At 46.7% G+C, this 13,595-nt stretch overlaps 1 protein-coding gene across 4 annotated transcripts in view; it reads right to left on the reverse strand.

Moving 5' to 3' along the window:
• Positions 1-13,595, reverse strand: part of SCN4A (sodium voltage-gated channel alpha subunit 4) — a 107,349-nt gene that overhangs the window by 65,450 nt on the left and 28,304 nt on the right. For all 4 annotated transcript variants that reach the window (XM_080976453.1, XM_080976454.1, XM_080976451.1 and 1 more), the window contains 5 exons: positions 12,934-13,062; positions 10,036-10,127; positions 7,278-7,577; positions 3,609-3,672; positions 2,173-2,314 (listed from right to left, as the gene is read on the reverse strand). In XM_080976453.1, coding sequence (XP_080832579.1) covers positions 2,173-2,314; positions 3,609-3,672; positions 7,278-7,577; positions 10,036-10,127; positions 12,934-13,062 — 727 coding nt within the window. The remainder of the gene's footprint in view (positions 1-2,172; positions 2,315-3,608; positions 3,673-7,277; positions 7,578-10,035; positions 10,128-12,933; positions 13,063-13,595) is intronic.

Here is a 13,595-nt window from a genome sequence, read left to right on the forward strand (position 1 = left end):
CATCTCCCAGAAAGCCTTAATCCTTGGGCACGTCCACCAAAGGTGAAAGAAGGTACCTTCAGTTTCTTTACATTTCCAACATTTGTTATCGGGCAAATGATAGATTTTTGCAAGCTTGACTGGTGTCATGTACCACCTGTATATCATTTTCATAATATTCTCTCTTAAGGCATTACATGCCGTGAATTTCATACCTGTGGTCCACAACTGTTCCCAGTCAGCAAACATTATATTATGTCCAACATCTTGAGCCCATTTAATCATAGCAGACTTAACTGTTTCATCCTGAGTATTCCATTTCAACAGCAAGTTATACATTCTTGATAGTATCTTGGTTTTGGGATCTAACAGTTCTGTTTCCAATTTTGATTTTTCCACCTGGAAACCAATTTTTTTGTCCAAATTGTAAGCCTCCCTTATTTGATAATAATGAAGCCAATCTCGCACTCTGTCTTTTAATTTCTCAAAACTCTGCAATTTCAGTTTGTCACCCTCCTGTTCCAAAATCTCCCAATATTTTGGCCATTTGGCCTCCATATTGAGTTTTTTCTGAGCCTTCGCCTCCATAGGTGATAACCACCTTGGGGTTTTATTTTCAAGTAAGTCTTTATATCTTGTCCAGACATTATAAACAGGGCTGCCTTCAGATGTCTTCTAAAAGTCAGATAGTTGTTTATTTCCTTGACATCTGATGGGAGGGCGTTCCACAGGGTGGGCACCACTACCAAGAAGGCCCTCTGCCTAGTTCCCTGTCACCTTACTTCTTACAGTGAGGGAACCGCCAGAAGGCCCTCGGAGCTGGACCTCAGTGTCCGGGCTGAACGATGGGGGTGGGGACGCTCTTTTTACTGCCCAGATAATTTTAGGCTCTGGGCGTAATGGACATGTGGGAATCTCCTCTTTAGAGGTGATATATATTGCTCCACTTGTTTTGAAATGTGGCAAGAGAGTCCTGCTGCGATTGGAGACATTGCCGCTCATTCTGATAATTCAGCCCCGGACGTTTAACTCAAAGTCTTGCCCTGACACCACCTCTGGGTTTAACCACTTCCCCACATGCCGTTTGCCAGGTGGAAAATTGTTCGCCCATGGTAAAGGTAAAGGGACCCCTGACCATTAGGTCCAGTCGTGGCCGACTCTGGGGTTGCGACGCTCATCTCACTTTACTGGCCAAGGGAGCCGGCGTACAGCTTCCGGGTCATGTGGCCAGCATGACTAAGCCACTTCTGGCGAACCAGAGCAGCGCACGGAAACACCGTTTACCTTCCCGCCAGAGCGGTACCTATTTATCTGCTTGCACTTTGACGTGCGTTCGAACTGCTAGGTTGGCAGGAGCAGGGACCGAGCAACAGGAGCTCACCCCGTCGCGGGGATACTAACCGCCGACCTTCTGATCAGCAAATCCTAGGCTCTGTGGTTTAACCCACAGCGCCACATTCTTCCAAATTCTCTCTACCTCCAGGAACTTTTCCCACAATCAATCTGTCATCCAAGGAAACCCTGTGGAGGATTATAGTGAAGGGGAATGTTTTATTAGAGTGCACACACAGTTTGTGTAAATTGCAGGTGAAGCCTATTGAGTTTCACCTGACAGTTAAGGATGTGTCCTTAGAATGCACTCAACACTCTCCAGAAAACCCAGGTTGCAAACAGAAGACTGCCATGGTGGGCAAGGTGTTTTTTTCAGGAATGTTTGTCAGCTGTTAGTGACCTTCTCACCTTGTTCACACACCAAAGTAAACCACAGCCATGATCTCTGGCTTAGCATCACATCTAGACCAGGGATTGTGGCTTGTTTTGATCTAACAAAATGCAGCAAACCAAGAACAAACCTTGGCTACAGATCATGGTTCGTTGGGACCATAACAAGCCATGATCCCTGGTTTGGATATGATGCTAAATGAGGAAACATGGTTTGTTTCCTCCCAGTTCATGCTAGCAGCAAAGCAGACACAATTTGCCCGTGCCTGGTAAACCATGGCTTAGCATTACATCCAATACTTACATGTGAACCCCAAGGAACCCCAATGAGCTTCCATGGAACTACAAAGCTCTCCGGAATATAGAATCATAGAACTTTAAAGTTGGAAGAGACCCCGAGCGTCCAATCTTAACTAGATCATACATGCGGCCCCAAAGTCCCCATTTTCTTGGAACATAAGTTTGGCCTACCAGTTGAAAGAGGTTCTCCCAGAAGTCTTGAGTCATGAGACGGAACAGGGAGAGGAAGGCCCAGCTGAAGGTATCATAGCTTGTGTAGCCGTAGTTTGGGTTCCGGCCAGCTTTCATGCAGAGATACCCTTCTGGGCATTGCCTACAAGAGGGAAGGAAGGATGTCAGGAATGACATCATGCAAGGAGAGGTCATAAGAGCAGCATCAAGTTCCTACTAAATCCATGCAGAACCCAGGCATGAAATAACCACATTCCACATTCCCCCCCCCGCCTGAATATAGAATTTCCAGCTTTAAGAATTGCATAGCTGCCCGTCATCCAACACTTTCCCCCAGCAGAGAATTACAGTAACCAGTTACCAGGTAATGATGGAGTTCTGCTCTTGTCAGTTCTATTGACTCTTGGAATTAGAAAAGGGCTAGACATAGAACAGGAGACCTAAAAGGTAAAGGTAAAGGACCCCATGGCGGTTAAGTCCAGTCAGAGGCGACTATAGGGTGCGGCGCTCATCTCGCTTTCAGGCCGAGGGAGCGGGCATTTGTCCACAGACAGCTTTCTGGGTTGTAAGGCCAGCATGACTAAACCGCTTCTGGTGCAACAGGACACTGTGATGGAAGCCAGAGCGCATGGAAACGATGTTTACATTCCCGCCACAGTGGTACCTATTTATCTACTTGCACTGGCGTGCTTTTGAACTGCTAGGTTGGCAGGAGCTGGGACAGAGCGACGGGAGCTCACCCCATTGTGGGGATTTGACCCGCCAACCTTCTGATCAGCAAGCCCAAGAGGCTCAGTGGTTTAGGGGGAGGCGGGACCTTTAGTCTCAGCAACTGGTTTCGTGCCGTAAGACCTACAGGGAATGAGCTGCTGCGTTCATTAGGCCTGACACTCCGCCAGATCGTGTTTTTGGTTCATCCAGAGTTAACTGCAACTTTGAACTCTGTTGATTTATCGACCAGCTCCCTCTGTGACAGCTAGCCAATGTGGTACCCTCTAGATTCTAAATCAGTCCCAAACAGCATTTCCAATTGTCTCAAGGAGATCAAAAACATATTGAGGGCGCCATGTTTGAGGGACTCCACCCCCCCCCCCCATTCTTTAAACCAGCACAGTTTTCACACTGATTTTAAATGGTCAAGTCTCTAGAACACAGATCTCCTCCCCACTCCCATTCCAAAGAGCAGGGGTCAGCAACCTTTTTTGAGCCGTGAGCTGGTCCACCGTCCCTCAGACCATGTGGTGGGCCGAACTATTTTTTTGGGGGGGGGGAATGAACGAATTCCTACGCCCCACAAATAACCCAGAGATGCATTTTAAATAAAAGCACACATTCTACTCATGTAAAAACATGCTGATTCCCGGACCGTCCATGGATCGGATTGAGAAGGCCTTAGGTTGCCTACCCCCGCCAAAGAGGGATCAGATCTCACTCACCCTGCGTCAGAGCTGTTCCCACAGAGCAGGGCATCAAGCGCACCCTCGAGGAAATAAAAATTTTCTTCACGAGAAAGAAAAGGCAGGTGTGAGTATAAAGTTCGGACTGTAACACAATTGCAGGTTTAAATCAACGAGTAGAAGAGTCAAACTAGATATGACACAGGAAAGCCGCAATCAGGATCTCAACCAGAGAAGCTTAAAGTTAAAAGCCATATTTAGCTTTATGGCAATGAATGTCACAAGTCAGCGGTGTGTTAGGTGAAACATCTCCTTTTGTATGTCATGCACCGAAGTTTCATTGGAAGACCCTGTGAGTCCTAGATGAATGAATCTCTTTATTACGGTCACAGACCAGAAATAATGGGCATATACAGCGATAGAGAACATGTAAATATACATAGGTTGAAATTAAAATCTATAAGCTAGAGCACGGTAAATAATACAGATATAAAACAATTAAAATATGTAGGTTAAGACCTACAGAAAGCCCCCCCCCCATCAGCTTTGATAACACTAAGACCTGTGAGTTTTAACCTGTGAGTCTTAGTGCTTTTAAAGTTGGGGGGGGGGGAATCTCTCAGTCCAATCCTGGAACGACTTCCCTTGAACTAGCAGAAATAGAATCTGCAGTTTTCTAGCTGAGTCTTAACTGAGGGTTGCTGCCATTATATGCATGTAATGTATTTTAAAAGATACTGTTAACGTGGTTTTTTAAAAAGTGTTATCAAGTGATGAGACACGCATTCATGTGTGACCCACTCCTGAGAACTAGGCTTTGCACACAGACGGTTCCGAGTTCAAGTTCTGGCATCTGCGGTTAACAGGCTCTCAGGTAACAGGTATAAATTTATTCCTGCCTGAGAGAAGATCAGACAACACAGAGTTACATGGATAAATGGCCGTACTTGATATAAGGGCTGACCCAGACTTTCTTTCTGCACTACATATCTAAGCCACAGGCCCTGGCTTCAAAGCTTTATGTCCAAGCGGGCTTTTTAAAAATCCTGGTGGTTTCCTCAAGAAACCCCACATTTTACTGCTGAATCGGAGCAAACAGCAATTGGGTTTTCTGTGGATTGCTGTTTCCTTCGATTAAGCAGTAAAATGTGTGTTTTCCTGGGGAAATCACTAGGACCGAAAAACAACAAAAACAAACACACACGCACTCTGATACAGAGCTTTAAAGTACTGACCTTTGCCTGGAAAGTGCGAAAGCATGTCTGGATGAGCCCCAAGACAGCTATTATTATTAATAATAATAATATTATTATCATCATTATCATCATTATTATATTTATTAAATTTGCATACCACCCTATGCCCATAGATCTCAGGGCAGTTCACATCATAAAATCACAATATAAAAAACAAAATGTGTAATAGATTCCAGCATGCGGGGTGGGGGGAGAGAGAGACACCTAAATTATATAATTTAGTATCTGAATGATTAGTATTAGTAATTGTATTATAATTTGGCATTGTTATAATGAGGATATTATTGGACTGTAATTGAAAACTAATAAAATTATTATCAGCAAAATATGTAATAAAAATAAAAAGACAAACCTCGAATCCCGCTTTCATGAGCAAGGAACTACAGTCATACCTCGGGTTGAATGTGCTTCAGGTTGAGCACTTTCAGGTTGCGCTCCACGGCAACCCGGAAGTAACAGAGCGCATTACTTCCGGGTTTCGCTGCTCGCACATGCGCAGACGCTCAAAATGACGTCACGCGCATGCGCGGAAGCGGCAAAACGCGACCCACGCACGCACAGACGCGCCGTCGCGTCTTACGTTCTGTTCAGGATGCGAATGGGGCTCCAGAACGGATCCCGTTCGCATCCCGAGGTACCACTGTATTAAGGAAAGGCCTTCATGATACAAGCTTGTAAAAGGCTTTGACTGTGGAGTCTTACGATCAATATATTTATGTACAATACAATACAATACAATACAATACAATAAATACAATACTTCACTGGCATTACATGTTAAGACATTTCAAACCACTGGGGTAAGTTTAAAAGGGACAGGAGTGAGGCTCTCGAGGGTCACAAGGCACTCGATTATTCTGCTTCGCCCTGTCTATTCCCTAGAGCAGGGGTCGGCAAGGTTTACCTCACCTGGGCCGCTTCACTGCCGCGGAGATTGCTCCGCGGGCTGGATCGCGTCTGTGTACGCACGATTTTTGGCGACTGCATCTGCGCAGACACGGTTTTGGCATCTGTGCCTGTGCAGGTGTGATTTCCGGCGCTGCAGAAGCGAGTCCCCGCTCCGCGCTGTGCCGATTTAGCACAGCCCACAGGGACTCGCTGAGCAGGCAGCTTGGTTCGGGGGCAGCTCGGGGGCGGTTTAAACGACCCCTGCGGGCCGCTTGTGGCCCATGGGCCACAGGTTGCTGACCCCTGCCCTAGAAGGATGATCCATTAAGAACCTCATTCGGCTTTCTCTCGGAGCCGTGGGTCGCAGGTCCAACACCTTGCTCAGCATCTGTTTGCAGAATCTCCTGTGCAAGGTAAAAGTAAAGGTAAAGGGACCCCTGACCATTAGGTCCAGTTGTGGACGACTCTGGGGTTGCGGCGCTCATCTCGCTTTATTGGCCGAGGGAGCCAGCGTACAGCTTCCAGGTCATGTGGCCAGCATGGCTAAGCCGCTTCTGGAGAACCAGAGCAGCGCACGGAAACGCCGTTTACCTTCCCGCCGGAATGGTACCTATTTATCTACTTGCACTTTGACGTGCTTTTGAACTGCTAGGTTGGCAGGAGCAGGGACCGAGCAATGGGAGCTCACCCTCTCGCGGGGATTTGAACCGCTGACCTTCTGATCAGCAAGTCCTAGGCTCTGTGGTTTAACCCACAGAACCGCCCGCGTCCCTCTTCTGTGCAAAGGGCAGTCCAAAAGAATATGGACCAGCGAATCTGGTACTCCCTGACTGCAGGCACACAGGCGGGCTTGATAAGGAATTTGCGAGTATCTACCTGTGGTCATTGCAGAGGGGAAAGCATTTCGCCTTGCGAGCATAAAACCGCTAGCACTTAATTGCACATTTAACTCATATACAAATGTATTTATGTATATGAGCTAAATATGCAATTACTGTATTTTTCGCTCCATAAGATGCACTTTTTTCCTCCTAAAAACTAAGGGGAAAGGTCTGTGCGTCTTATGGAGCGAATGTGTGGTGATCGCTGGCTCCCTTTTCGGTCCCGCCCCCTTGACCAGGCTTCCATTGTTGAATGTTCTGCAGATGGAGGCTGTTTATTTCCCCAGCGACATGTGACTGGCTGATTAGATTATCTGTCTGGAAACTGTAGAAACGGCTCCCTTTCCTTTCCTAAAGAAGCTGCAGAACTGTGAGTTGAACCCCATAAGAACAGGATTTTTTTCCCTTTGCAAAGTAAGCTCAACAACTTTGAGCTGATCCTTAAAAAAGGGGGCATTTCCCCTTTGCAAAACAAGCTGCACAACTTTGAGCTGATCCCCCAAAAAACGGGGCTTTCCCCCTTTCCTCCTTTAAAAACTAGGTGCGTCTTATGGCCAGGTGTGTCTTATGATGCGAAAAATACAGTACGTGCTAGCGGTTCGGGTTTGAGATGCCCATCTGGCACGGCTCCGGGCCAAGTCAAAAGCGATAGCATCAGCAGTCCTTGAAAAAGCAGCCCTTACCTTCGTTGTGGATGTACTCATCCCAGTCAAAGGTCTCGTTGCTATACAGGGTGCCGTTGTCGTACAGGGTGCTGTTGTCATACAGGGTGCCGTTGTCGTACCAAGTGGTGTTGCCCATGAAACCGCCATCCAGTGTGTCGTTGGTGAACGGCGGCCACCGCACACACTTTTGCCGCAGGTTCCCCATGAAAAGCTGCAGGCCGATGAGGGCGAAGACGGCCAAGCAGAACACTGTGAGGATCATGACATCGGAGAGCTTCTTGACAGACTGGATCAACGCACCCACAATAGTTTTCAGCCCTAGTTGCATGGGGAGAGAGAAACAGCATTACTTACAGGCAACAAACTGAGCTTAAAAGGTAAAGGGATCCCTGACCATTAGGTCCAGTCGTGACCAACTCGCTTTATTGGCCGAGGGAGCCGGCGTACAGCTTCCGGATCACATGGCCAGCATGACTGAGCCGCTTCTGGAGAACCAGAGCAGCACACGGAAACACCGTTTACCTTCCCGCCAGAGTGGTACCTATTTATCTACTTGCACTTTGACGTGCTTTTGAACTGCTAGGTTGGCAGGAGCAGGGACCGAGCAACGGGAGCTCACCCCATCGCAGGGATTCGAACCGCCGACCTTCTGATCAGCAAGCCCTAGGCTCTGTGGTTTAACCCACAGCACCACCCGCATCCCTAGTAAACTGAGCTTAGTGGCTTTATAAAAAAACAACCCAACATCCTACTCTCTCTCTCTCAATTTGATTTTGCATATTTAAATTTACAGACATATCACAACACATCCAAAGTAACAAGATTCTCCCGAATCTCTGGACTTCCCACCTTCCCCTCTGTAGGTTCTGTTATTAAACCTTTTCTACTGCATTTTAAAAAAAGATAATCCTGATTATTTATTAATCCATTGTATCCATAGTTCTCATGACATTACAAGCGTTATTGCAGTCCTGCTAATGTTTTCAGCTGCTTACAGTGTTCTTTAAGGTAAATTGTAAATTTCCCCCCATTCCTTATTAAAGTTGTGGTCTCCCTGATTCCTGAGCTTTCTGGTCAGTTTTTGCCATTTCGGCATAGTCCAATAGTTTCATTCTTCTCTGGCAGGGACCAACATTTATTTTATTTTATTTATTTTATTTATATAACGCCCTATACCCGGAGGTCCCAGGGTGGATTTATCAATGCTGTTGGTTGGTAACAATTTATTTTATTTTATTTTAAGGCACAGTTTGCATTGAACATAAATTCTAGCAACTGACATGCTCTGATGTCAGGGATTGGCAGGGGTGAGGGATGTGGGGCTGGAGTCTGACTTGGGAGAGGGGTCAGTGATTTGTGGGGAACTGTGCCAGCCTAGAGTCAGGTGTTGGAGCCGGGGAACCTCCAGAGCTAGAAGGTGGGGCACAGGCTGGATCAGGAGAAGAAGAGGAAGAGGCAGGTCAGGCAAGGGAAGGGCCAGGTCCTTCTCTGCTTTCTCCTGCACCACTGACTCCAAGAACCAGGAGTGGTTTAGACCACAGCGCCACCCGCGTCCCAAAGTATATAGAAGCAACTGTAAGTGTTACCTTTGACAATAGTTAGCTAAATGCCATGTGCATTCCTTTGGCTGGGAAGCAGCCTTAAAATCCTGTACTTTAAGTTTTGAGCTGGCTTTCCTGCAATATAATTTAAAGCCAGCGGGTTTGCAGAGATGGGGAAAGCAGCCACTTTTACTAGCTACGTTTTGCATTGTGAAGAGCAACCACTGCACTGGATGAGGCTTTGGCCTTGTAGTGTACAATGGCATCTTCAAAAACTAGGATCTTTACATTTTCACCTTTGCTGCAGTTACCTCTTTCCCTGAAGAAGATCAAGGGTGTCCTTTGGTAATGTTTTCTACAGGGCATGTTAAAAAAATTTTTGGGGTAACAGGCAACTCTTGGGCATAAAGCAAACGAAGAGCTTCCAGACCCATACAAGTTGGGGGCCCAAATGAAGTGCGTCCAACGAATGCTCCCCACTGGAAGCCAGTTCATCTCTGATGCATATGAAAAATGAAATCTGCCTGAAGGTGTGATAGGAATTTTATGGTCTTAGATATATGTTAAATGTTCATAAGTGTACCAACCAAGCACATACATAGATCAGTACAGGAAGACCAACCTGGAACCATTTTGATTCCTAAACTGCGTAAATGTTTTCTCCGCAAGGTCAAAGTGGGAAACCTCCCCATTGTCTCTTTCCTCACAAATCCTGTCTTAAGGACACATTTAAGATATGAATAGGGTGTGAGCCTGTGACCTGGCCCAGGAACTAAGTATTTATCACTACAAAAGACTGGCCAGGCTCCCCAAGCAATCCAATCAAGGAACCTGCCAGACAGGAAATAAACAAGGACAGGAGAAAAACAACATTCAAATTTCTGTTTTAGACCGCCTTTTCTGTGATGTATGTATGATGTTTCTGGGGGTGGTCTTGATCTACAGGGTGGCAATTTCAGAAGTCTTTATAAGGCCTTGCATGGCATTTTTCTGGGTCCCTCCTCTCTCCTGTGGGTGAGGGGAGCACCCTGTTGCAACAGATCAATAAAGATCAAGCTTACTAGCTGCTTTGCTTCTCAATATTCTCTGATTGGCCTCTGTTATTCTCTCCTACCAATAGGGAACCTATGTAAGGACTCTATATGGGCTCTTGGATACCCCATAAGGGAAAAGGGCAATTTTTGTTTACAACAAAGGTCTTCACCTCCATCAATGCCACCCTCCCCATTACCCACCTGGAATGACTGTGATGGTTTTAAGCGCCCGAAGAACCCGGAATGTCCGTAGAGCAGAGATGTTGCCCAAGTCTACGAACTCTGTGACGTAGCTAGAAAAGAGAGGGCAAGCAAGCTATTCATTGAAAGGCAACATAGTAAAAGTAGAAACAAGGGTTATCGACAGGCAAAGAGAGGGAAACAACGCCTCCGGGGATGGAACTATATAGGAGACACAGCTCTGAAGTCAGTTGTGACGGCAGCAAATCTCCGAGTTAAAACCAGGATCTGCGAACAGCATTTGACCCATCAAGGGCACCAGAGCTCAGCTGAGGGAGACAGTGCCTGAGGAGAGAAGACTGTGGGATCAGAGTCAGCATGCGAGTGAGGGCAAGCTGAGCACCTTTGCTGTTAAAAATGGACCCTTTGCCCCTTTCATTGGGACAGAGCCTGGGTTTATTTAGACGGAGCTGCTGTTACAATGTCCAGTTTGGACTTGTGTCAGGATGCTGAAAAGATAGGAAAAGGCAAAGCAGAATGTTTGATCAGTCATTTACTTTGACAGAAAGTGTATGGATGCTTTAAAATCCTGCACAATTCTTCCTCAGGAGAGGAGGAATGCTAAATATCGCTTTGCAATCTTGCTTCTCACATGGCGGAACATTCAGGGTAACATTTACAGAGTTAAGTTTCCTTTGGTGTGGAAAACACTGGTATCTCTGTAAGAATCTTTTTATTTACAACTGTACAGGTTGACCAAGCATAATAAGGAAATGGCAGGAACACACACAAGCTGTTCACAACAACAGCAATAGAGTCTCCTTATATTTCAGAGGCTCGCAAGTTGTTAGGGGGTGTTGAGCCCACCAGAATCGTGTGTCTCAAGTCTCCTTGGCAATATTTAGTAAAGGAAACATTTGCTATTATGCCATTACACTTTCTGTGTCTCCAGCACTGCAACCAGGAGCCAATAAACTAGAGCAGGGTGTTATAAGAATTCTTAGGTCTAAAATATAAAATAAATGTTGATTACTGCACAAGGTAAACACACATACCTAAGTATATAAACCACATGTCTGAAATAGTACAGGAAAGCAATCCTGAAGCCATCTTGACTTCTAATGACTCTAAATATTTCCTCTGCAGATGGAAATATCTTGGACAAACCTTTCCCAGTAGTTCTTTCCACTTACAAATGCTACAAATCCTGTTTTAAGGGCATATTTTGTGTATAAATAGGGAACACCTGTGGCCTGGATTCAAGAACTAAGGTATTTACCATATCAAAAGGTAAAGGCAAAAGTAAAGGACCCCTGGACGGTTAAGTCCAGTCAAAGGTGACTATGAGGTTGCAGCACTCATCTCGCTTTCAGGCTGTTTGTCCACAGACAGCTTTCCGGGTCATTCCGGAATGGCTAAACTGCTTCTGGCACAACGGGACACCGTGACGGAAGCCAGAGCGCACAGAAACGCTGATTACTTTTCTGCCACAGTAGTACCTATTTATCTCCTTGCACTGGTGTGCTTTCAAACTGCTAGGTTGGCAGGAGCTAGGACAGAGCATCGGGAGCTCACCCCATCGCGGGGATTCAAACTGCCGACCTTCCGATCGGCAAGCCCAAGAGGCTCAGTGGTTTAAACCACAGCGCCACACATGTCCCTGCGAAAAGACGTACAACTCTACACATGCCATCTCCCCACAACCTGGTAAAAGCTTCTAGTCCTGTGCAGAAAGCCACTAGCACTTCCTCCCGCGACAATTGTGTTGCACCACCATCCTTGTGTTGCACAAGAAGGACTATGTATGCACTGTGACTATCAGCTGATCTCCTCAGCTTGTTTATTCCCTAAAGCATTGAGTTAAACAATACTGTGTTTTGTTTTTTTCTAAGTTTTAGAACAGGGCTAAACTTTTTAACCCCACTTTAAGTTCCACAAAGTCCCACAAACGTGAGAGACTTAGGACTCATCCCCACTTCCGCATGTCTCGCACCTAGAAAGCACAAGTCCACTTGCCATTGCCCTAGTGCTTTGCTTTGGAAAACTCCTTCCCTAGCGCTAAACTCCCACCTCATCGCGGGAATCGGCAAGCCCAAGAGGCTCAGTGGCTTAGACCACAGCACCACCCGCATACCATCAAAAGGATGGCCACACCGGCCAGGTAATGCAATCAGTGACCATTATAAAGTGTCTTATCATAAAGGAGACAAACCACACTCTCAAATTTCTGTTGTAGACTGCCTCTTTCTGTGTGGCACTTGTATGATGCTTTTCAGGTGCTCTTTGGCTAAGGGGTTGGGCAGTTTCAAAAGTCATTAAAGTAGGGTTGTCATGCTTCAAAAAGCAAAGGTGCAGACACAAAAGTTGTTGACACTTCCAACTATAGTATTCTGGGTATGCCCAGGAGACGGTAGGTAAAGGTAAAGGGACCCCTGACCATTAGGTCCAGTCGTGACCAACTCTGGGATTGCGGCGCTCATTTCGCTTTATTGGCCGAGGGAGCCGGCGTACAGCTTCTGGGTCACGTGGCCAGAATGACTAAGCCGCTTCTGGCGAACCAGAGCAGCCCACGGAAACGCCGTTTACCTTCCCGCTGGAGCGGTACCTACTTATCTACTTGCACTTTGACGTGCTTTCGAACTGCTAGGTGGGCAGAAGCAGGGACCGAGCAACAGGAGCTCACCCTGTCGCAGGGATTCGAACTGTCGACCTTCTGATCGGCAAGTCCTAGGCTTTGTGGTTTAACCCACAGCGCCACCCGCGTCCCCCAGGAGACAGTAGCTAACTGGAAATATGGTCTCAGTGCTTGCCATCGCCATACAGTACATGCATGAGGATTTCCACCCCACACCCACATGCTGACGCCCTCTGGTTTCCCCCAGCTGGTTTACCACATTGCTCCTGCTAAATGCAACATACGCCATAACGATGACACTGAAATCCAGCCAGTTCCATGGATCTCTCAGGAATGTAAAGTTGTCAATGCAGAATCCCCGGGCCAATATCTTGATCATAGACTCAAAGGTGTAGATGCCAGTAAAAGTGTATCTGTGAACAGGGGAGGGTTACAGAGGGCAAGGGAAGCAGAATTAATAGCAAAAAATATATATGCAAGGTTTATTGCTGATATTTAATATATATATTAAATACCCTGCATCCTGTTTTCCTAAAAAGCCTCTCGATCCAATAGCATAAAAATAGGGCATGTTGTAAACAATTTGCAGCAGAGGAATGTAGGGATACTGTATGTTCCGGCGTACAAGACGACTTTTTATCCCTGGGAAAATCACCCAAAAAGTTGGGGTTGCGTCTTATACGCCGGGTAGACGTGTTGAGAAGGAAGAGAGGGAGCCGGTGAGCAGAGGCACCCCTTCAGCCGTTGCTCCTCCTCCCTCCCCACAGAAGGCGGCGCGGAAAGTCCTTCCGAGCGTGGCGCTCGCCCGCCCGCCAAACGCCTTGCCTCGGGCTGCTGCTGCTGCTGCTGCTGCTGCGACGGCAGAGGCAGCAGAGGGCTGCACGCTCTGCCCCTGGCGGCGCTCAAACGCTGTAACTCTAAAACTGAACAGCAAAAGTTGGGGTCG

This window comes from Podarcis pityusensis, assembly GCF_964106645.2.
Source record: "Podarcis pityusensis genome assembly, chromosome: 13".
In the NCBI taxonomy this organism is placed as follows: Eukaryota; Metazoa; Chordata; class Lepidosauria; order Squamata; family Lacertidae; genus Podarcis; species Podarcis pityusensis.